At 47.8% G+C, this 25,218-nt stretch overlaps 1 protein-coding gene across 1 annotated transcript in view; it reads right to left on the bottom strand.

The window, feature by feature from the left end:
• Window positions 1-25,218, bottom strand: part of Sptb (spectrin beta, erythrocytic) — a 129,274-nt gene that overhangs the window by 42,421 nt on the left and 61,635 nt on the right. Inside the window, exons 3-13 of the mRNA XM_076921958.1 lie at window positions 10,346-10,497; window positions 8,541-8,714; window positions 7,550-7,641; window positions 6,865-6,945; window positions 6,445-6,560; window positions 5,854-5,966; window positions 4,904-5,091; window positions 3,143-3,260; window positions 2,431-2,589; window positions 1,114-1,416; window positions 332-482 (exon numbers count right to left, since the gene is read on the bottom strand). Of these exons, the coding sequence (XP_076778073.1) occupies window positions 332-482; window positions 1,114-1,416; window positions 2,431-2,589; window positions 3,143-3,260; window positions 4,904-5,091; window positions 5,854-5,966; window positions 6,445-6,560; window positions 6,865-6,945; window positions 7,550-7,641; window positions 8,541-8,714; window positions 10,346-10,497 (1,647 nt within the window). The remainder of the gene's footprint in view (window positions 1-331; window positions 483-1,113; window positions 1,417-2,430; window positions 2,590-3,142; window positions 3,261-4,903; window positions 5,092-5,853; window positions 5,967-6,444; window positions 6,561-6,864; window positions 6,946-7,549; window positions 7,642-8,540; window positions 8,715-10,345; window positions 10,498-25,218) is intronic.

The raw sequence follows: 25,218 nt of genomic DNA, 5'->3' as shown, positions 1-25,218 counted from the left end.
TGCATAACATGACATGAGACTTTAAAAAGCTCAGTTACAGATTTCCAGGAAGTAACGGAGACTCTCTTATTTAAAACAAGAACCTAGAAACACGGTCTCAGTAGCAAAAAAGAACAGAAGGCAGATGGCATCTTATGTCTCTCTGGTTACAGGCTGCCGGAAACAGCCTGCCCTTGGGAGAGCGCTGTTACCCTTCCAGTTGTGCACACCGTCACCTAAGGGAAGAGGCAGAATTCTCAAAGTGGCTTCAGATTTACCCAAGGCGGGCAAGGGGCCAGAGCGTGGGGTCGGGCATCAGAGGCCTCATTGGAGTGAAGCCCCTTTGCCTCACCTTTCCCCTCAGTGAACTGCAGCGTGGCCGCTGTGATGGCCTTCACTTTGTCCCCTTGGATGGCAATGTCAGCCTCCATTAGCTTGTGCTTCTGTAGCAGGTCTTCAACCTCTGACAAGTGCTTCCCAAATTCAGCAGACAAGATGTGAGCCTGGCAAGGAACAAGGGAAGAGGGACAAGGACAAGTGAAGAGAAAGGCCACCTTCTTAGGATGTGTGCATGAATCTTAGCCAGGGAGATGCAGATACAGCAGGGAGGTGCCTGCTGTTTGGGACTGGAGATGCTACAGAGTAGGATTTTCTACACAAAGATGCCCTCTGGAATCTTCCATGGAATGTCCTACAAAGTCTCAGACTTTACACTCATCTGCATCATCCTTTTCAAGGTCTGGAGCCTGGGCATGTCTATTTTTAGAAAGCTTGTGGTCAATTTCATGCTTGTTTTCACCCAAGACCTCCTGCAGCAGAGAGAGAGAATCCAGATTTCTCTTGTTTCCCTGTGCAGGGTAGGTCTAGATTCTAACCAGAGCCAAAGCCCAATTACGTGGAGACTGATCCTGTGGGCTTCTCATTACTGTCTATCTCTTTCTAATTCTTCTAGGTTGATGCTTGTGCAACCACTAACCCAAGATCCCTGGGTTATTGGGAATACTGTGAACATGGGCTAGTGACGTTTTTGTCCTTTCTCCACTGTGATTTAGAGGCGTGACTGGAGAGCGGGTATTTAAGGAAGCACACGCTGACTACAGAATGGGGTGTGGGGTGGGCAGCCTCAGGGCCCACCTTGATCTCATCCATCCAGTCGATACTGTGCAGCATGTCCTGGAAGAGCTTCTGCAGTGCCAGCGTGGCCTCAAGCCTCTGTCGCCGGGATTGCAGCAGCTCCTGCAGGTAGCTCCACAGACGGAGGATATTGTCCTTCCGGGCAATGATGCGCTTCTGGTCATGGTAATTCTCCTTCTCCAGCTCCTGGGCCAGGTCCTCCAGCGCCTTTACCCGCTCCTCATAGGCAGCTGTGTCAGTCTCAATGGCTTCGTGCTTCTTCTTGGCAGCCTCCACAGCTGCCAGGTCATACCCAAAGTTATCCTGCCCCCCAAGGAGGGAAAAGCAACAAAACAGCAGCTCAGTCAGACTCCCCTGGCTGGGAAGTGGTGGGTCCCTGAAGCAGTGCTGCCAGATGGAAGAAGCACATTTCTACAGAGGAGTTAGCTCTGCTGCCTGTCTTATCAGAGCGGAGTTTCTGAATGTCTCACAAGTACCTCTAAACGCCCCCAATTATCTCTGTGCCACACATGCAGGTGAGGCTGTGTCATTACAGACTCCTCTGGTGGCCTGCTGGGTCTTCTCACCCTGCCTAGAGATGATCTGTCCATTTCTGGGCAGGGGGGCTGCCTACACCAGGATAACACATCACTGCAAACAGATGGTTTACCCACACACTATCTGGGCCACATGTACAGTCTCCAGTGCTCTTAGAGCACTCACTATCCCCTTAACAGACAGAATTTAATTTGATTCTAAGCTCTTAAGTGGGAGGAAACAGATGCTCTGATGGAGAATCGGCCCTGGGGTTCACTGTTAGCCAGTGAAATATGTCCCAAGCCTGGAGACCAAGAAACCGAAAGGTGTTAACTCTACTGTCCCCAGCTGCTTGTCTTATCAGAGCAGAGGTTCTGAATGTCTCACCAGTACCTATGATTTAATCCTGTTTCCAGAGAAGAACCATAGTGTCAACTCTGACTCTAGGATCTATTGATGCTGCAGCCAACACAAGACACTTTAGGAGCCCTGTTTCTGTATGCGAGACTCTACTCTGAGAAGGAGACTTACTATGTGCTAGGAGTGTAGCTCGGTGCTAAAACACTTGCTTTGTGTGTTTCAAGGTCCAGGGTTGGACCTCCAAAGAGAGCAAAAGATAGAGAAACAGAGAGAGACTTAAATCCTATGGGTTTCTCTACAGATGTAGGGTTGACCCAGCTGAGCACTGCAAAGCTGAGAAGAGGTTTACTTAACTGCTGCTGAGACTGGCTTGGGTTCCGATTCCATCAAGAGCAGTGGTCTGAAGCACTTTCCCTCTCCTGCCACGCTGTGCCCCCTTACCTGGGTCACCAGACGCTGGTTTTCATTGAGCCACGTCTCTCTCATGGCAGCCTTTCGGTCGAAGCGCCGCGCCAGCTGCTCCAGCTTCTCCTGCCGGATGAGCTCGCTCCTCAGGGCCAGCTCTCTTTGGTACTCTGCTTCCTCCAGGCTCTCCCAGGCCTGCACGAGGCAGAGAATTCTTGAGGAACAGGAAGAATATGTGGTCTTGGGGTTGTCTCTCTTTCAGTCTAGTTTAGTAACAGTCCTTTGGGTTTTGTCTGGGTCAGACGAGTCAAAGGCTTCCCAGTCTACTTCCCTAAGTCTGCCTCAGACACTGGCTTAATAATATAATGGTGTCCACCTCTGTAGGTGCTCAGCAAATCCTTGGCGACTAAACAGCCACCTCTGTGCTATTAGAGCTTCCAGATGGTGCTAAGTCTCCAAACCTCTGAAACAGTGCACCATTTCCCTTCTGTCATAAGTAATTAACATTCTAGACTCAAAGACAAACTCAAGGTTCAGTAGAGGACAGGCTACCAAAACCAGCCCCAAAGAATGATTCTGGGTGCCTAAAGAGACCAAAATGTGAAGGGCAGGAGGTAGAGTCTGACCTTCAGACTCCCCTAAATAGCCAGCATGTAATTAACGCCAAATAAAGTGACCAGGTCTAGCCCTGCTCTGTGGCCACCCCCATCTCCTCAGCTCAGGTGGGCAACTGAAACTGCCACAGTACCCTGTTGATGTCAGACACCAGCTTCCCATCGTGGGGCGTGTACACTTTCTGATTGTTGGCTCTCATCCGGGATTGGATAGTGAACAGGAGGACTTCCAGATTCCCCTTCTCCTGAAACCTGTGGGGAACAGAATTTAGGATACTGGTATTGAGGTCCCCACAGACAAACTGTTTGCTGAAGTCAACAGGGAAACCCTGACCTCATGGATCTTGGACAGCAAAGCACATATCCTTTAAAGACAAGGAAAGAGACAACACAGGTCTACTTTCCTGCTAAGACATCTGACACTCACTGGCAGGGATCCAGTAAGAATCTGCAGCTTTACAACTCAGTTCAGAGAACATTCAGTGGCTAGCAGACTATTCATTTGCTTCCATAGGGATTTGCTAACCGGAAGGTTCTGGTAACTCCAAAAAATACCCACACAAAGAAAACCCTCTCTGTCCTACAACAGAATGCTTGTCAGACAAATTGATTTTAGTGGATAAAACCTTAGAAGCAGCAGTATCCACACAAGAACACACTGCAAGGAAAGCAAGTTTTGCCCAAGTCTCAATTAGCTGGTTCTTCAGGTCCTACAGACCACATGAGCTCAAGGGCCAGAAAGGGGAGAGGACACGGTCCAGTCCAAGTAACGGTAACTCTCACATTTCTTCATGTACCAAGAGTCCACCCACGTCTACCCTTGAGCACAACATTGAGGAATCAGCTGTGTGCCCAGCCTAACATACCACAGAGTTACTAAGCTCTCCGGGAGCCCTCTGCCCTCAAACTCTATTGGTACAACCAAGAGGTAACACCTTTGTATACCAGGCTTGATGTTATCAGTTTTGAATTTAAGACTTTAAAAGTGGGTTAGTGTCAGACCTGAAACCCGATCCAGGGTTACAGAACATCCTGGGCTAGGTGTCTCATTTCTCCCTGTTTGAGAGACTTGAATAGAAACTGTGAGAGAGACAAGTGGGGTAGGAAGGAACAGAGGGCATCACTGACAAACCAGAAGCCTCTTTTCAGAGGCAGACAGCTAATGGCAGAACGCCTGGAATTCCTGATGTATATACCTGTGTGCATATTTACATGAGTACATATTTGTGAATGCATGCACATGCATGCCTGCATTCTTATGTGTACTCACACATGTGCATGTGTTCATGTACATGTGTTGCATAGTTGTGAATATTTGTATGTGCATTCATGCATGGCTGTATCTGCACATGCCTGTATAATGGTGTGTGGTTGTATATGTATGTGCTTATATTCATTATACATGTATGCACAAGTGTGTGCATGGTTACATATGCACATGGGCATGTGGGGTGGGGTGGGGCAGAGCTCTTGAGAAGCAGGCTTAGTGCATTATTGGTGAGCAGCGACAGATGGAATGGAAAAAGATGGATATACTTGATGATCACAAGGCCCCATGCAGGGCACTCGGGCCGATAATACAGAGGCTATACCTTGAAAAGAAAGTGGACAGACTCACTAGGAGGAGTTATCAAGCACTGGCTCTCCAAGGAAGCCTGAGATGGCTCCCCAGTTGGCTTTGGGAGCCTAGAAAAGCATGTTCTTTCTCTATAAGTAAAAGTTACTCAGTGTCAGTAAGATGGATGGCATGGAAGTGGGGTGGCCAACAGGACATGAAGCAGGTGACAGATGCCCTGCTATAGAACTCAAGGCTGTGCCTCGTAGATACACTCCATAAGACACAACCCTCAGCTCTTCACTTTTTTAGCTCGAGCTCCTGAGTGCCAGAGCCTTACTTGGGCGGCTTCTCCACAGTACGGTAGGTGCTGAAGCCCTGCAGCTGCTGCTGGACACCACTCAATGAGTTGGCAAACTTGCGGCTGTTCAGGACACTAATGGTTTGCTCGATCCAGGTGAGCAGGTCTGAGGCTAGTCCACTGTACTTTTCAATCATCTTCTCGGTCTCGATGGCATGGTCAATGACCTAGGGAATTGTCTTGTTACTCATTCTCATCAGAAGGGAAATGTCACCAACGATGCTACCAATGAGACCTACCGTCAGTGTGAACTATACTGGGCCTCCTGCTTCTCTCTCAAGCCCTGTGGTGTTCTAGCTTGGGCTTGTTCCCTGAGACCCCACACTGCTAAAGGGATGGAGGAGACGCGGGTGCGGCTGTCTCCTTCACCGACCATGATGAGGTTCAGCGGCAGTGTCCCTTTCCTTCAGCCCTCTAGAAGATCAGGAAGTTTGCAGAGCCCTAAAGGCGCTGGTGCTCAAACATTTTAGGGATCAAGCGTATCCAGGCAGCTTTTGGAAACAGGAGCAAGGCGCACAGAAGTGGATGGAAACCTGTCTACTCTTGAGGAGCAGCCGGGGAAATAAATCAGGCATGGCGGTCTGCACAGAGTGCTCCTGGTACACTGTGAGAGTCTTTGGGGTCTGATGCCACGAGCAACAAACAAATTAAGAGCCTGTGGTGTTTGGGGCGGGCGTCTTGGGGAGAAACAGGCCTAGAGACACAGGCTCAGACATGGGGCTGTAGCCCATCAGGACAGACACCGACACTTCTTTGGAGTCAGCTTGAGCATTTTCCAGGGAAGTTTGGAGGAACTGGAAGCAGGGATCCTGCACACCAAACCAAGCTGGGGGTCCAGACCCAAAGCTTTTAGGATGGACAGGGAGCTCACACTCAAGGCCCAGGGCTGACAAACAGAGTACTGGTGTGTTGACTACACAGCTCGGTACCTTGCCGACTCGCTTGCCCTCCACTGCCAGCACCTTCATCTTGGAGAAGTAGTGATAAAACGCCACCACATAGGTGATGATGGATTTCTCATCTGGGTTTTCTGTGAAGACATCTGTAAGAGGGAGACGGGACATTCTGAGCACCAAAACTGGAGCCCAGGAAAGCCATGTTTCAAGCATTTAGCCCTACTTCCTGTGTCATGAAGTTCAACCGTGTGCATCAAATGACAGCTTTTAACGGTATGAAACAGAGTAGCTAGGTGCAGTGGCAGAGGCTGGACGGTCAGGAGTTCGAGGACAGCTTCAGCTACATTGCAAGGAGAAAGAACTGTGTGGAGGCCTCTGATTTCAGACAGTGCTGGGATCCACATCAGAACAATAGTCTACAAACACAGAATGAAGGCGATCCAAAGCCTCAAGGATCCTCCCCATAATCCAGGTGTCTGCTGAAAACCTACCATCACCGAAGAGCAGAGCAGGGCCCTGGCCTAACCCCAATGTCTCTATACTCATAGCTTGCCAGGCACCTGGCCCAGCCCTGGGAAGGAGTCCACCTGACTGCTCCTGAATGGTAAAATGGGTGTGGCTCACCTTCAGGGTCAAGGAGTGGGATGATGCCCAGCTGGCGCTCAGCCACATCAAATGCATGCTCCAAGTTATGTCGGGCATTGGAATCCTTCAGCTTGTCAAAGTCGATGAGGTCAGGCCTGGGGACAACAGCTGAACTGTTAAGATGGAGTGGCCATGGGGGTCCCAGGTACAGGCCAGTTGCAGCGGGAAGCAAGGATGCTAGACAGATGTAGGGAGTTGGGAAGGCTAGAGAAATGAGACACAGGAGCAAGAGACAGGGGAGCTGTGATCACCAGCTTGGAAGAAGGCAGCAGTATCACTGGAAGTCAAGGAAAGCCAGGGGGCCAAAGGTAAAGGGAGAATCAGCAGAGGCGACATGTTCCTTGTCCTCTAGTTAAGTGCAAGGTCTCAAATCTTCCCCAGCACCAGGGATTCCCTTACCGGTGTTTATGTATTAGGGCATTGAAGGCCAGGCCATCCTTCCAGCTGGAGGTGAAGTTGGTTACGTTGACATGGGGGTAGCTGCATTAAGAGAAACATTAAGACTAAGAAGTGAATTCTTTTGAGATCCCAAACAAGCGTCTGAGCTGAGGTTCTGTAGGCTAGGAGAAGAACAGACCTGTCCCATTGTGAGCTGCTTTAACAGAAGAGCACACAGAGAAGCCACACAAAGATACTCCCATAAACTATGGCTCACAACCCAACAGGTTCCAGAGTCTGACCACAGTGACTTTGGAAAGGAATCTTGAGTTTTAAGACTAAGAATCAGGTCAGGTCAGACTTGAATAAACTGTACCAGATCTGCTATAATTCCGGGGGACTGGTATCTAATGCCCCTTGGGGATGGCAGCCTCTAGGGCAGTGGTTCTCAACCTGTGGGTCGTGACTCTTTCACAAGAGTCGAATATCAGAGTTTTTGCATATCAGACATTTACATTGCGATTCATAACAGTAACAAAATTACAGTTCTGAAGTAGCAATGCAAATAATTTTATGGTTGGGGGGTCACCACAACACGACTAACTATACAAAGGGTCACAGCATTAGGATTGTTGAGAATCGCTGTCCTAGGGGAAGCAAGGAGCCAGTGGGAAATGGTAAATGCAGGTATCCAGGGCATACACACCCTGCTGTCTTCATCTGGCACCACAGGAGCAGAGCATCCTTGGCTGAGCGTGTCTCTCGACCTTCTTGAGTTTGGACAACAATGTCCTGAATCTGGGAGTGGCAAAGAAAGAGAAGAGCAGATCTGTATTCGGCTCTATGCTTTCCTGCTCTCCTACGGGGGGGCGGGGTGGGTGCTCTCCCTGTGTCCTCTGTATATCTGCAGCACTCATCCCTACAGCACCCCACACCCTAAGGTCTTGCCTACTTCTCTGCCTCAGTTAACCAGAATGGCATAGAGATAGCATCCTGTATCAGAGGGAACAACTCCAATCAGATGCCTCTGTAGGAGTTTGACACCTGACAATGAGACACCCTGACAGTTTCCTCTGATGGTACACCGTCTCACAGGGTGGAACAACAGCACGAATGTTGGGTGGTATTGCTAACTTGATTGTACTGAGTGACGGCTCTCAGACTCGGAAAGCATACTCTCCTGGGTGTGTCTGTGAGGTTGTGTCCAAATGTAGTTAACTATGGGAAAAAGACACCCTTTGAATGTGGACAGCTTCCTGTGGTTGAGGGGCAGGGCGAAGGAGAGAGCTTTGAATCTCAGACAAGAAAACGTTTTTTGGTTTAAAAAAATACAAAGAGATTTTTCTGCACATTTTTTTTTTTTTTGCAATTTCTGAATCATATTATTTCATACAGTAAGAAGTTACACACAGAGGGTAAGAGGACAAAACGCGGGTCCTGCAGCAGACTGTAACCTAGCTACAAGTCAGCTTCTATTTTTCCCCTCAAAAGACTAGCTGGGCATCCATCCCGAACATCAGCACTTTGGGATGGCACAGAATGTAGGTCTTCCATCCCAAGAACACTGTTCCACAGGGTGGGCTTCTAGCCTCCTTAAACGCACACAGCACACTCTAGTCACTGTGTTCTAAGGTTGTCAGCTCCTGACCAGCTGTGAGGGGTCCCCCCCCACAGTTTCTTCTACCCACAGGACCCACCTGGAATCGGAGGATGATGGTCCAGATGAGGCCCAGGACCAGGCGGTGGTTGCCGTCCACAATGTCGTGGGAGCCCATGTTTTCCAGGTGCACACGCTGTTCCTTGAGGAACTGCAGGGCTTTGTCCACGTTCTCCAGGCAGTGGATGCGCATCTTGCCCTTGGTCGGCCTTGGCTAAGGGACAGCAGGGCCTCATGGGCATGAAGGGACTTCACAGTCACACCAGAGGTGGCTGCAACCTGTTCCGCTGATGTCATCAGCTCTATCTTCACCCCCCTGGTCAAGTTCCAGGTTCCTCAGCCCTGACACTTTCCTTCTTTTTTTATATTTATTTATTTTCAATTTTATGTTTTATGGGTGCGTTGCCTGTATATTCATCAGTGCACCATATGCATGCAGTGGCCACAGAGGCTGGAAATGGACATTAGATCCCCTGGAGTTGGTGCTATAGGCTGCCATATGGGCACTGGGAATTGAATCCAGGTCTTCTCAATGAGCAGCCAGTGCTTAACTGCTCAGACGTCCCTCCAGCCCCTCCTAACACATTTTAACGCCTCCTTTTTAGATGGTTTCTGTGCCAAGCATTCAGCCAGGCTTCATAAGAGCCCTTCTGGGTCTGACATAGCTTCTGTGGGCACCAAGTGACAATCACACTCAGTAACACAGTAACAGACCATGAACTGAGTCCTTGCTGTGAACCAGGCATGCTTCTGAGACCCACTCACTGCTCATCAGTGTAAGAATGGTGTTTAGATCGGTGACTGACAGCGGTCCCATCCCTAACAAATCTTCCACCCTGAATGCCCCAGCCAGAACCCAAGGGGTTTATTATTAGTGCTAGTATGTATGAGTGTGCATGTGTATACAGATACATAGGTTTGTGTCATAGGACAACCTCGGGTGTCCTTCAGTCACTGCTCACAACTTTGTTTAGGTTTGGATTTTCTGAGACTGGCTCTTACTGGTCTGGAACCTGCCAAGGCTAGACTGGTTGGACAGGGAGTCCCAGGAAGTCCCCTATATCCACCTCGTCAGTGCTGGCATTACAAAAGCACACATACCACCTTGCTTTATGTGCATTCTGAGGGTTGGACTCAGGTCCTCAGTGCTTTACCATTTGACCTATCTCTTTATGTCTTTTGAAGGGCTGCCCGGCGAGACTCTCTCAAGTGGAGTTTCAGTGTGGACTAAAAGGCAAAAACTGCAGCCTAGAACTGAAAAGAACACTTTTCATTCAAACCCCAAGAATCTCACAATGCCTCAGTCTATCCACGGAGGAAGGGGGGGTGGCGGGAAGATCCTGCCTGACAGGCCTAAGATCACAAAGGAAGTGTCAGAGCAAAGTGTACACCCTCACCTACCACAGTGCTGGGCAGAAACAACTGAGAGCCCCCCCTAACAGGTTTCCACTTGGACCAGTGGCAAAGCACACAGCCAACTTTCTTCCACCCCTTCCTCTCTGCTGTAAGAGGAATACAAATTTCTCCAACAGCTTATATATGTAGGCCTATGTATTCCAGCTCCAGATGCCCAGACTCCAGTGAGAAAGGCAAAGCTGTGCAGAGCCTCTGGAATGAGCCTGAAGGGGTGGGAGTGGCCAGAAGGGGTGAGAAGTTCTGGGAAGAAGTCAGAGACCCCAGTCAGCCACCCGAACCCTTGACATTATGAGAACTGGAACCTGGAAGGGGACCATGGAGAAATTCTGGTAAGCCAAGGGAACCCACTCGACTCCAGCAAAGGCCTTTCCTCAAAGAGGTGTTGATGGCGCCAGCCAGGCTGGGGGCTGGCGCAGATGAGGGCCTTACCAGCATCTCTCCAGAGAGCACCTCCAGAAGCTTGATGAGCATGCGTCCATCCCGCAGGTCCTTGTAGAGATCGCTGATGCGGCAGGACACTCGAGCCAGGTGGGAGTTCACCCATTTCGTAAAGGTTTTCTTCTGAACCACTTCCCGCTCATCTGGGTGAGGAGAAGAGCTGGGGTGAGCTGAGCTGCCTGGGGCCGGGTGGGCTGGTGCACTATGGAGCCGAAGGGCTCTGCTGTGATTCTAGTGTCATCCTTGCCAGGCAGAGGATGCTGCTGCAACAATCCCCCCTCATTTCTGGGCGTATATGCCAACCCTGTAAGTCTGTCTCGTTTGCCTTTCCATTCTGGGGGACCACAGGCCATCAGAACAAAGGAAGTGGTATGATCACCTCCACCACCATCTCTCTACCACCTCCACCTCTACCGCCATCACCTCCGCCACCACCTCTTCCACCACCACCATCTCCACCACTGTCTATGCATTGTAGCAACACACCCTGATTCAGCCACCTGTTTCCTGATGTCAGGCAGAACAGTTTGTACTATTCTGTCATTAAACTCAGATTTTAATACCAGCTCTATCCATCCATCCCCTTTCCCTCCCTCCCTCCCTCCCTCCACTCCCTCTGCCTAGACTGCTCTTAGCATTTCCCACAAGCCCTTCCTTCATTTAACTCCCATTTGTCCTTAAAAATCCGGGCAAATGGAATTCTCAGGGAGGCTTTTCCTGACTCGCCCCTGGGCTCCTCCTGTGTGCTGTGATTCCTGCATTCTCATTGTCAATTATTAGTTGAATATACATCTTTTCTACAAGACCATGGGCCCATGGCGCCCAGAGAAACCTGTCCCATTTTGTTTCTCCATTCTCAGACCTCAAAGCTTGGTGCCTGGTAGGCACTTTGTAGTTGAATTGCAGGTGACTAGTGAAGCATTTAATCGGTTTTTTCATGTGGCTGGCTCGTGCTAGGCCTAATGACACACTGCATGCGCTCTCAAGCAGCTCCTGCTGTAGAAAACAAGCCAGGGAAGAGCCGAGCTGTGGAGAACTCCGATCTACCAATCTACGTAGGGTTAAAGGGAGTGAAGGCTTGGGCTGGAAGCTGTCCCTTGCAGATGTTACTGCTTCACCTTCCAGAATGGCAGGCAAGGGATCTTGACTTTCAGTCTTGAGATGGTGACAAAGCACCTCCAAACTAAATCAGCAAACCCAGCTCCCGGCCCATGCTAAACCAACTTAGATAGGTACCTACAGGTAGTTCTGTGAATACTGGTGGGGCATTCAGGCTAAGGCTTGAGAGAAGACAGAAACTATACATGAAGGATAGAGAATGGTAGAGAGGCATAACGAGAAAGAAGAGGAAAAAAGTAAGATAGAAACAACAAGACAGAAGACAGCGGAGCCCTCATTTGGTTTTGTGAACAGTATGTGACCACAGGCTCCCAGGCATTTGAGTTTGAAGACTGAGGCCAGGAACTGACCTGAGAGAGTGTCTGGGTCTGGGGGCCTGCAGATCCATGGGCAAAAGGTTGTGTAGGTGGGTCACAGCCAGGGCAGATACAGGAGGGCATGTCGGCACTGGGAGAGGAGGCTAGCTATGCGTTCCAATGAGTACAAACCATGGAAGGGTTGGCTTTCTAAATTATTAAATATCAGGCTTAACACAACAAAAAGAGGAGCTAAGCCAGGGCTGCCCCTGGGGCATGAAGCTGGCAGCTTGCATCAAAGTCCTTCCTACCTCGTGGCTATTTTAGTGTTAAGAACTCAGCGTCTTTATTCATCTGTTCATCCATTCAAGGAATGCTTACGGTACAACCATAAAGTACTCGGCACTGGGAGGAAGCCACATCAAGGACAAACCAGAGGGTCCCTATCCCGGGCAGACAGACTCTGTGAGACATATGACGAGTGCATGCGTCACTCATAAACACTTCTAAGGTAGCCATTTAAACAAGCTTTCCATGAAGTGGAGGAATACCATGCTGATTTGAAATAAAAGCACAACGCAAGTGTCATTCATTCATTCTATGTCATTCATTTGTTCTAGACCTCTGGGCCAAGGAAATCCCCAGTATGCCCTTCTGTCAACAGCAAATGCAAGTGTCATCCATTCACAAATGTCATTCATTCGTTCTATGTCATTCATTCATTCTAGGCCTCTGGGCCAAGGAAATCCCCAGTGTGCTTTTATGTCAACAGTAAATTGGAAGATTCTCTTGATTTCAGGGCTGTTATAGCAAAAGAAAAAAAAAAAGTTTAGATGATATGTTAGGTGGAATGCAACTGTCTTTATTCTGGGGTATGCTGGGCTGGGATTCCACAAAGCCAGCTCTAGCCTCACCCCCACCCCTAAGGCCTTTCCTAGACCTGTTTCTTAAGTCAAAGGTGGAAGGGACCTTCAACCAAGGGACTGAAGATTTTAGCTACTATAGAGGTGCGTGCCCTCAAAAGCTAATGTCATTTTGTTTCCTAATTTCCCTGTTCATAAGACTCTAAAGATTTCACTACCTGGTGCTAAGCTCTGCTTATCTGTGCCTGACAAAGAATGAGGACACGCCTCTCCTAGAGACACAGAATGTAACTCCAGGCTGCTGGGCTGGCACAGACACTGGTACAGACATCTCATAAAGCATCCTGAGCCCTCCTCAGTTTTCAATAAGCAATGATGCTGGAGTTGCAGGCTTGGAGCATGGCAGATGGCCTCTAGGCTGTCTTAATTTAAGGGGGGGAGATTTCCCAGAATCCCTAGCACCATGAAATACTTTGCAATGTTGAGGCATGGGAAAGATTCCGAGAGGCGAATGATGATCAAAAAGCAGAGTAAGGGCCCAGGGGTGGGAATTAATTTCCATTAGCTGTTCACTCAGCTGCTGCACACGGCCATGCTTAGCATGCTCCTCCCTCCCTCAAGACCTAGACGCTCCTCAGGAGCCGTCTGAGTGCAGGAGAGGCCAGTGGCACTGAGCCAGCTGCACTGGAAATCATGATTGTAGGAGCAGGAAGAGAGCGGACTGTGCATGAGGCCTGCTGTTCACAAGGGACCCAACAATCTTAACATCTACCCTGAAGAGGGCTTCAGTAAGGCCCTCCAGGAGCTTATTTCTAGTACTTATTTCTAGAGCCCTGCCCTTGCCCACGCAGGAATGGGGGCGGGGAGGTGAGTATGGATGGGCTGGTCCCTCCATGGCATCGAAGTCTGTCTCTTTGTTCTCTGCTTCTCTTCCTTCCTCACTCCTCAGGTTGGGGCCACACACATTCCCTCGAGTGTTAGGGCTGCCCCAGAAAACTCATCTTCTTCCCCAATCAGCTCTGACCTAGAATTACTGTGAGGGCGTTGTGACAGGTGATCTCCTTACAACTCCTTTTGAAAAGTTTAACTTTAAGTCAAATGTACCATACTGAAACCCTCAAACATCTACCCACTGACAAGCAAGGCTGTGCATGAAAAGTGCCGACACACAGAAAGATACCATCCTTCCACCATGATCACCACATCCAAGGGACTGTCCCAGAGGCTATTGGGACATAAGACACATGGTTCACAGTGCCTTAGTAAGGATCTGTCTCAAGAAAACAGACACAAACTCACTAAAAGTTTGCTTTGCAGCCATCTAAGAGATAAAGTACATTTTCACCAGACTGATAGCCAATCGTGGTGATTGACTTGACTACATCTGCCATCAGCTAAGTAGCTGGACTGTGAGGGATTTTCTTAACTGGCTCTTTCGAGGTTGGGAGACTCTAAGTCTGGTCCACCCCTTCTTGGTGGCAGCCCACATAGAAGAAGGAAAACACTGCATTTTGCCTGTTTGCCCTCACTTTCCCTGGCAAAAATAATCTATTCTGTTGGCGAGAAGGAATAATCTATTCCTCCGCTGGTGTTAGAAACTATTTCAGCGTTCCAGTGGAGACTGAAGACCAGAAACTGTCTAGGAATCCTGCAAGGCTCCAGCACCAGGTGGGGACTGCTGACCTGCAGCTCATGGGCTGAACAACTATGGAATTACTGGCCCCCTGTTTGGGAGACAGCCACTGTTGGACTACACAGATAGACTTCAGCCTGTAAGCCACTCTGATAAGAATCACACATGCACACGCACACAGACGTGCACACATACACACACACACACACACACACACACACACACGCACACGCACATGCATGCAGATGTGAGCACACAGACACACACACACACACACACACACACACACACACACACACACCCCCTCATTCTATCAGTTCCCCTCCCTAACACATCAGAGAACCCTGACTGGTACATACAGGCATACTGCACAAAGTAATACTAGATGAGTTACCAGATGAATGGCACCTGTAATTGATGTTCATGGGTCGTGAGAAAAGGGGTCTGTGACAGCTGGAGTTGTCAAGAAGGTCTTCAGGAAGAAAAGCACTTTGGAAGGGCAAAAGGAAGACAAAAGCCAAGCAGACATGGATGGAAGGTTGCTCATGGGCTACTGAGTAGCTACAGGCTTGGAGACTAGATATGGAAAACAGGCTTTAAGTTAGACATGAAGATCTCTGGAATGTGAGGCTTAGAAACAGACTAAGAGGCCCTGGGTTCAATTTCCAGCTGTTGAGAAGGCAAGGACAAGAGTTAGGGCATGAGTGGGAACAGGGAGGACTATTTAATATTTAAATGTGATTCTAAAGACAAAGGGAACCAGGGAAAGTGTGGCAAGGTCACCCCAGAATTTCAATTCTCAAGGCCCCTAATGATAAAGAGACAGAATGGTTCAGGTTATATCTTAGGGTAAGTCTTTAAAGTCTACACAAAGATGACCTTAAAAGACCCTCAAGGCCTACTATAAAAGAAATTTTGAGCAAATGAAAAACTCAAAATCACACAAACTTCAAGTATAGTTTTGTGATAAAACCGTGTGGCATTATCATATGAAAGGTAGAGAACGGGTGACAAGGAGGAAACCGTCCTGGCTACATACAGACATCTGACATCTGATAAAAGTACATTTCAAATACTCGAGAAAAAGGAAAAACGAATTATTCAGTAAAAGTTTTTGCAAAAGCAGATGACAACTCAGGAAGAGTTAAATCTATGCTTCAAATTCCAGAAAGAACTTTACTGAATTAAAAACTGGGGTGCACAAAATGAAACTATCGAAATACAGTAACCAACCATGGTAGAAGAGTTGTTTAAAATATGGCCAGGGAGGGTCAGCAGGGCACCAAATCCAGAGCCAGGAAATGAAACACTGAAGCTCAAATGTGCTAAGTGTTGTGTGGGGACAGAACACTGTGAGCAAGGGCGAACTAATGAGGGGGCAATGCCACCGAGTGGACCCCAGAGATTGCTTTTCCTGTGAAAAAACACTGCTCTAGTTTGGATCTGGAATGGTTCTCAAATACCCATGTGACAGAGGCTGCATCTGGTCTAGTTTGCCACTACTCCAAGGCAGTAGAATGTGGGGCCCAGCGGGAGGCCTTCCTGTAACAGAGGCTTGTAGCAGATTGAATGAGAATGGTCTCCATATTTGAATTCTTGGTCCCTAGCTGGAGTCTATTTGAAAAGCATTAAGATGTATGGCCCTGTTAAAGGAGGCGTGTCATAAGGACCAAGTTTTGAAGTTTCAAAAGCCAAGGCATTCCCAGTTAGCTCTGACTCCTTATGGATGAGGATGTAAACTCTAAGTTAATGGTCCAGCACCATGCCTGCCAGCCTGCAGCAATACTCCCTCCAATGATGGTCATGGGCTCTAACCCTCCCCAGTAAACTCTTTCTTCTGTAAGTTGCCTTGTTACGGTATGTTAACATAGCAATAGAAACCTAACCAAGAGAGTCACCGGCGTGTTCTCAGAGGGAGTTAGGGATCTAGGGTTCTGTCTCCCTTCTTGTCCTTCCCATCCACCCGAGTGTGCATCTAAACCTTGGCTGTGAGGTCATCAGCTCCGACCTTCTATGTGCTTCCACTGTGACAGGCTGCCTCACCAAAGGCACAGAGTTATACATGTTACACATTTCAAAACCTGTGAGCCAAAACAGACCCTTTCTCCTCATAAGCTGACAGACTCGAGAGTTAGTTTGTTACAACGAAAGAACCTGGTTAGCACAAATGTCTAGAAGTTAAAAGGAAGACGATTAACAATGCAAACAGAGAGCTAACAACAATAACTATAAAAATCTTTCAATATAAAAAGCTACCCAAGATGCCTGGAGAGGTACAAATTATAAGCACGCACATGAGGCTGAGGCCTGACTCATCAGTTAATAGCACTTGTTGCTCTTGCAAAAGACCTGAGTTTGATTCCCAGCTCCTCCTCTTTTACTCCAGCTCCAGGCAATCCAATGCTCTCTTCTGACCTACGTGGGCACCAGGCACACAAGTGGTGCACATACATGCATGAAGGCAAGGCATTTATAAACATAAAATAAACCTAGAAATAAATTAAAGCACATACCTGTGCACACAAATATAAAAACAAATTGTTCTTGTTGGAAAAGACAACTGGAAAAATGTTCCTCTCAGAATTTGATTATCAGGGAATGGTTGTTAATTTTCAACTTATAAGAGTAGTATTAGGTTTAAGTGGGAAATTTTTTTGTTTTTTAGAGACACAGACAAAGGTAATTAGCAGAAACATTCACGATTATCTTTAACTTACTTCAAAATAATTCAGCCCCAAACATGCAGACATATCAGTAACACCAACCTCACCAAACAAAGACATATCAACATGCCCCCAAACACACAGACATATCAGTAATACTAAATATTTTACCTTCATCTCTGATATTTTTGTGTTCAAAATTTCTCATACTAACAGTAAAAAAGCAAAAGGAAAGAACATGAAGACACACATGTTTCACTTCTCAGAAGAAAAACGAACTGAAAGTCTGATGAAGTAGAGCTCTGGCAAGACTATGGGGAGCACATCTGTGGGGAGCACATCTGTGGGGAGCATAGCATTCACATGTCCTGGAAAGAGTTTAACTGAGCCAGCCTCTATGAAAGGCATTTGGCGAGGATGATTTCAGATGCACACACATCCTTTTCCCAGTGACCCCCATTCTAGAATTTGTCCTACAGACACACTCAGACATGGACACTCAGGTTTACTCACTGTAGTTCTGGAAACAGTCAAAGATTACAAATTACCCAAGTATACAAAATTAGGGGACTTGCTGCATTGAGATATGTTCTTACAATGGAAAATTATTTACCAGTAAATAGAAAGAAGAGACTTTTGTGTAGCATTATAAAATAATTTCAAGCTATATTGGGTGAAACGCATAGAACTGTGCAAAACTTAAAAAATATAAAGCTATGAAAAGCCAATATAGATTACATGTTTAAATATGCATAAAATATTCAGGGAAAGATACATAAGATGTGATTAACACTGTGACCCAGCTATTTATTCCTCCCATGCCCGTAAAATTCCTTAATAGCTACATGCCCCTTTCCCTTTTCTCTGTTCAAAATGTCTCAAAATGAGCTGAGGGTGGGGAGGGGGCAGAGCCCGGGGAGAGAGCACTTGCCTCACATGCAGGAGCCCCGAGGTTCAAACTCTAGTTTCAGAACAAACCAAAAGCAGAGAATGATGGCATGTATAGCCAACAGTGGGGTTCTTTATATTTTACTTCCATTAATGAGGATATCAAGAAGGACATAAGAAGTTTCAAGTACAAAAGCGGGTGAGATATATTTTGAGGCAAAATTCAGGCTCTCAAGCCATATGTATGCATAATATGACTTTATAAATAAAAATAAATAAATCTGGGTGGTAAGACTGTGGGTGGTATTTGTTTTCTTCTTAATTGGCCGTATAGTTTCTACAATGACAAAAAAAAAAAAACTTAAAAAAAATTCTACAATTAGCATATAATACTTTTAACAATAAGAAACAACAGCTGTCATAGAGTATAGAGTGGGTAAAGGCTCAGAAGCCCCAAGGAATAAATGATAAAAATTTTAAAAGGGCAGCTTTCTTTCAAAAGGGCAGTGCATTTTAACCAGCTCAGAGCCTGATGCTCTGGGCAAACTCAGCAGGAGAGATAAGTAGGAGAGGAAGCCTGTGACAGGCACAGGAGGCTTGTGATTGGCTCATGGAGTATGAGCCTGGGCCAGACTTGAAAAGCAGATTCCCAACTCCTGGCTTTCTCTCCAATTCACTCCCTGAAGCCAAGGCTTAGGCAACACAGTGAGTCATGCTGCAACTCCCAGGAGCCTGGGACAGGTCTCAGTGACACAGAAGCCAATCTTTTACAAAGAGAAGCACAGAAGCAGACCCTCGGGGACACATCATCAATGGTGTTGGTGGCATGAACTCGATTCTTGTTTAAGAGAGGAATTTCCCTTTCAACAACTCACTCCCAATATGCTAGCTCTGTACAGCTGAAGGCGGTTCCCCTGCCCTGAAGGATTGATAGTCTAGTTAGAATGGATCTCATGGAAGAGCTTTCCGATGTGACTGCAAACCTGACTAAACCATATAGAAATGATAAAAGCTGAACACAATAAAGTTGGCTAATTAGCTTGGAGTAAATTAATGTAAAGGAAGACAAGAAAGCCATTAAAGCGCTCATCCATGTGCTTGCTAATGAGAACTGACATAGTGTATTTTGTGGAAAATATTTAGAACTACAACAAACATTGTAATACTTATATAATCACACCTCTATAGGCATAAAAATATAAGACATTAACAATGTCCTTAGTTCTTTATTTTTATCTTTCCTAGGCTAAAATAGCACATGTGCTATTCTTGGTTGCAACTTGACTACATCTGGAATTAACTAAAACCCAAAGGGGTGGGCACACCTGTGAGAGATATTTTTTCCCCTTAATTAAGTCATTTGAAGTGGGAAGACCCACTTCTAATCTGGTTCTTTGATGTGGGAAGATCCACATTTAATCTAAGCCACGCCTCCTGCTGCCAGCCTAAGGACATGGAAGAAGGAAACTTGCCCTCTCCGCCTGCTTGCCTTCACTAGCCAGTTCGTTCCCTCACTGGCATTGGAGTCTGCTTCTGGTGGATTCTGGTGTCTACTGAAGACCAGCTGAGACTCAGCCACATGGAGTGACAGCTACTGGATTCTTGGACCTTCCGCAGGTAGACAGCCATTGATGGACTAGTTGAACCACAGCCTGTTGTTGATGTTTTTGGTTTTTCAAGACAGGGTTTCTCTGTGTAGCCCTGGCTGTCCTGGAACTCACTCTGTAGACCAGGCTGGCCTTGAATTCAGAAATCCGCCTGCCTCTGCCTCCCAAGTGCTGGAATTAAAGGCATGCGCCACCACTGCCCATGAACCACAGCCTGTAAGCCATTCTAATAAATCTCATTTATATTCATTCTGTAAGGTCTGTTTCTCTAAAGAATGCTGGCTAATCCAGGGGGCAACTATCAGATCCAGGGGGCAACTATGAGATCCAGGACAAATGGCTAACTATGGTGTGTATTAGCAGACCAACGTGCTCACTGGCCTCCAGGCTCTCTCAGCACCGCAAGTACCTATAACAGAGTCTCTTGCTGGCATCCCGGATCCTCTCAGCTCTTCTCACTCCTATACAACCCTGCCGCTCTAGCCATGTGCCCTCTTGGCTCTCTCTGTCCTCTCTCTGGGTCTCCTTTGCTCCCACTCTCTTCTCTTCCTCTCTCAGCCCCGCATCCCATGACCCTGTTCAGGATACTGGCCATGTTTAGTCAACTACTTTCTCTCCCTGCTCTGGACCCTTCCAGATGCCTCTGGCTGTGCTCTCCCTCATATGCACAATGAAAGCTTTCTCCTCCAGCACACCTCAGAGCAGCCATATCCTCATGTTACTACCAACCAGCAAGTTTGTGTGCGTGCACATCTGAGGCCTGGAATAATGCAAAGCAGTTACTGATCCAGAACAAAAGCTAAGGAAGATTTTGAATTTGTTACTCTGGATGAAGAGCATGGTGGCTCCTCCCTACAAATGTGTTGGAGGACAAGGATTCTAATCGTCCTGAGTAGGTGGGATTGGACCCAGAGCAGCTTGGGCAAGGAAACCAACTAAGGGTCAGTGACAGACACCTCTACTTGGGGTAACACAAAAAAGACTGGGTGTAAAATAACATGGGCTCATCTGGAACATTCTATGGCCCAGGGCCAAATGCTTGTTGTCCCTAGCAGGTGACAGTATCCTGAGGCCGTAGGCTATCAGTGACTTCAAGGTTTGATCAGAGAGACTCAAGAAGCTGCAGGAGAGGAGAGAAACGTGAATAAGCATCTGGACTGGGATGTAATGCACAGATAGACCACAGAGGACTCAGGAATATGCAAGACAACCCGAGGACCCAGTCTAAACAGCACCACTTCCATCCTGTCTGTAAGCAGTGAGGAAACAGCTCTGTCTGCTCACTTCACAGGGTACTTGAGGGGTTATCGGGACAACCTGGGTAAAGCATGTACACACAGACTTGTGTCCCGGTGCCAGCTATTGTTAGACTTGGCTGGCACTCGTGGGGATACAAGGCTACAAGTCAGGATGGTCTAGGACACAGCCCCAGTCCAGGCAAGAATTTCTGGAGGACCTAACAATGTGTTTAAAAGGTTTAATTCTCTTTAATTCTCTTTCCCCAAGCCAGGACCCAAAGCTCCATCAGTCATAATAAAGTGGCATCTGACCTTTGTTAGTGATGTCAGTGATAACTGTCTTCTCAGAGAGGCGAGCTGGGAGAGCCTGGAGCATCATCTAACTCAAGCTCCTAGTGACTGGTGAGGAACCAGAGCACAGAGCAGAAAAGTGGCAGTACCAAGGTCACTTGACTATAGCATCAGAACAGAAGAATCAGCAGGAAGGACAACATCAGCCACTGCCAGCATGAGGCTCCACACATGGTGGCCTTCCTGGCCCAAACAGCCATCTGCCCTTCCTAGACGTCTGCATGGCTTCCCCATACTTTCTGTCCCCAGGACAAAACAACTACCTCAAACCCAAACCTAACCATACCACTTCTTTGCTAAAATACTCCGGTGGGTGGGAGCAAGCCTGTTCTCCATCCCTCCTATCCTGAGCACACAGAGCTGTCTCAGTTAACAGCCTCTCCCTTTAACCATTCAGTCGCCATTCCTGTTCCTTCACCATAAGGACAGGATGGAAGTGGTGTTAGGAATCAGGGTGCTGTTTAGACTGGGTCCTCGGGTTGTCTTGCATATTCCTGAGTCCTCTGTGGTCTATCTGTGCTTTACATCCTGGTCCAGATGCTTCATTTTCTGAGGTGACCAGGTTTTTTTTCTGAGGTTCCTGCTGCTTTCTTCCAGGACTTCTCTATGGCCTCTGAGGCCCTCTGAGAGATGCTCTGACATGGCCTCCTCTTCCTCTACCACTAACTCATGCTTAGACTCCAGCAAGCTTAATGGGTGACCTGTAAGCAGTGGTTGATGCTATATATTTATAGTGTTTCCAGAAAACCTTCCCAGTGTTCAGAATAGTGTGTGTGTTTTATGTGTGTGTATGTGTTGTATGTGTGTGCGTGGTATGTATGTAGTATGTGGTATGCATTGTGTGTCTCTGTGTGTGTGGTATGTGTATATGTGGTGTGTATGTGGGGGTGTATGTGTGGTAGGAGGGTGTGTGTGTATGTGTTATATATGTAAGCATGGTGTGTGTATATGTATGCTTGGGGTCCATGTGTATGTGCTTTAGGTATGTGAGTGATGTGTGTTTGTGTGTGTGTGTATTTGATCATGTGTATGATTATTTGTTCCTTTCTCACTTGACAGTAAGGTGAGATTTCCTGGCTGATCCAGTTTCCAGCATCCGAAAGCCAAAGTGTTGGGAGGCAAAGAGCTCCCAGACTCGTCTGCCAGCAGCCTCCCTAGCATTCTCTCGCACTGACATGATAAAAAGGGAAAAATGAACAAACTGAACAGATGCTCTGAAAACAACACCCTCAGCACCTCTTCAGCATGCAGCATGCAAGGGAGCCCTCAGGGAACCGGGGGTGGGATATGCCTGCTCCTCAGAGGACTGGCGTTGGAGCCTGCCCTTGGAGACGAAGCTGACAAGCCACAGGAACGTCCCAAAGATGGAGGAGGCTACTAATGTGGCTGGCTCAGACTGCATGGCACGGGGGAGAGAACGGAGTCTTATTATTAACCTCGGTGCATTAATATTTGATAAAGCTTCTTCACAATGATAGATAATAGTCACCCCTATGAAGGGAACAGCCTGGTTCTGCAAAGAGTCTCAAAAACGATGAATAGCTTTCATCAAGAGAGGAGAAGGAGCTGGGAGATGTTCAGTCGGCACAGCCCTTGCTGGGTGAATGTGAGCACCTGAGTCAGATCTCTGGAGCCTATGTAAAGGTGGCAGGCACTTGTGATCCCAGTTCTGGGAAGGTGGAGAAAGGTGGATTCCTGGGGGCTCACTGGCCAGTCAGCCTAGCTTAACTGATAAGCTTCAGGCCAAGTGAGAGACACTGACTCTATAAAATGGTGGGCAGAATCTACAGAGTGACACTCAAGGTCAGGTAGCACTGGGCTTCCTGCACAGAACACGGGTAGCTTCATCTGCACAGAGGCTTGCCTGGGCTGGGGCTTGGTTTCATAATTGCCTACCTCCAAGAGGAAGATGCTGATCCAATTACTTTTTTTTCCTCTGATAGTACGTTAAAATGACGGCTGATGAGTAGATACTTATCCGAATAGTATGTTTTCTCAATGTGTGATTTCTTAAATGTTTTGAAATTTGAGAAGACAAAACAAAACAAGAAAACCCCAGATCCCCAATACTTTAAAAGCTGGTATTAGTGTCACAACCTCTGGGCTCACAGGTAGGTGGAGGGATGCTGTGACCATGAAGAATTGATGTCTTGGTGGCAGCTACTATTTCTGAACCCACCAACAGGCTGTCATGAAGCAGTGGATGCCCAATCACTGAGGTAAAATCCTCTCCCTAGGAGAAATCAGACACCCTCTGGACACAGAGCCCTTTCTGGGTCACTAGGAGCAACAGGATCCTGGCACCAGTGGAGAAAGCACCCTGAGGGGAAGGTCTTAAGGCATCTCTTAAGAAGACTCTGAAGGCCACTGGCTACCAAGGTAAAGACAAATCCATGCTGGCCCCTCTTTGGGGATCTCCAGGACAGCCCAGGAGGAGCCAGGGGCAGTGAACTTGGAGAGCTGCCACCCTGAGAGTCTGATGGCATATCTGATAGTTAAAGAACTTAACCTCAGGACCTGACACCATGGGTCAGCAGCAGTGTCCATCAGAGCAGGGACACAGCCTGCTGTTCCCTCCCCACCCCCCAAGCATGGGTAGCCCTGTTACATTCTATAAATTGTCATCGTTCATTGTCACTGTGCAGCCCCATCCCACTGTCAGAGAGGAGATTACAAAGAGAACACAGAAAGGAAGCCTGCCTCCCTTTTGAAGCATCCTGGATACGCAACCCAAAGGCAAAGTGGAGCCAGCTGCATAATGTCAAGCTCTTGTTTCAAAGGGGGGGGGCTCTGTCTGGTTTCTCCTTTAGTAACTGTTTCACTGGGCAACACACAGAAAGACAGAACATGTCAGCCTCTCTTCCTCACAGGCCCCTTGGGAGACTCAGGACTGCTCTCTGGGCTGCAACCTTGAGATGCATCTATGTGCGTGGAAGGACCATAAATCACGTAACTCGTGTAGTGAGTGGCATATGGGGTGCAGGAAGCCAAGCTGTGTGCCTGTGGGGTGGGGGTAGGGAGGGGGAGGGCTGTGGGAAGGCAGAGCAGGAGGGAGTCACTGCATAGACCTCCCTTCTGTGACATCTTTGTGCTGCTTTTTTGGGGGTAGGGGGACCTTCCTCTTCCACCAGGGCCACATTTGTCGCAGGCATCCTCACTATGGTACATAACCAAATGCAGGGAAATGTGTGTGGGCAGGCAGGGGGGTGAGGAAAGAGTGAGGGGTCAGGGGTCAGTGTGCTGACTGTTACAGTTCCCTGCAGTCCTCAGCACTTTACCTCCCATTCAGGCGACCAGACATGTTTGTGAGTGGTTTCTAACCCAAACAGTGGGAGGAAACAGGATCCCAGTGACAGTGAGGGATAGCTCTAGGAGACCCTGGGAGCCTGTCGGTAGAAACACCAAGGCTGGAGCCTTGGGAAGGACAAGGGTTTTGGGTTTTGTTGTTGTTTTTGTTTGTTTGTTTGTTTGGTTTTTTTTTTTTTTTTTTTTTTTTTTTTTGCTTTCCAGCTGTTCCTTTCCTCTAACCCTTGAAGCAGACCCCAGAGGGAGTAAATGTAACAACACCAGAGATACCCATCAAAGCCTGGTCAGAAGGAAGCTTCCAGGCTGCCCACCACTTAGCCTGGCAAATGCTGCCAGCCAGAGACAAACTTTAAGAAGTGAAAGTGTGCTTATCGACCTGAGGGAGATATTCTCTCTGGGCTCCAGCACTACCACCTCCCACCCACCCACAAAGGTCAAATGCATCACCTCTCTAAGGTCTCTCTCCCATCTCCTACTTCACGTCAGTCAGATACCTCCAAAGTCATTCGTTCCAGGGCAGGTTCAGGTTTTTATATACAAGGACAGGGTAACCAGATGGCTTGTTTAGTCGGGCCTAGCGGGGTTGGGGGTGGGGGTACCAACATTGAAACAAAAAAGGAATAAGGAACATGTTCTCTAACACTGACAGACAGTGCACATAAGAGACTGAAAAGCTGGGGTCTGTTAACCTGAGGGTCATGAGGTGGAGGTGGACCGAGAGGGTCTGCCATGCTAAGAAGAGCACCTGGCAAAGCTCATTACAGTCTGGCTTCCTGGGCCCTGAGTGCTGAAGACAAAGCAAAGGTCTTGGAATAGCCAGCCTCCTGAAGAGACACAGGGCCCATGAGAAAGATTTACGCTCATTTCTGTAGTCCCACAGTGGGAGAGGAAACAGGATCG

The sequence above is a fragment of the Arvicanthis niloticus genome, chromosome 23 (assembly GCF_011762505.2).
Source record: "Arvicanthis niloticus isolate mArvNil1 chromosome 23, mArvNil1.pat.X, whole genome shotgun sequence".
Classification (NCBI taxonomy): Eukaryota; Metazoa; Chordata; class Mammalia; order Rodentia; family Muridae; genus Arvicanthis; species Arvicanthis niloticus.
This window is presented reverse-complemented; position numbering and strand designations above follow the sequence as displayed.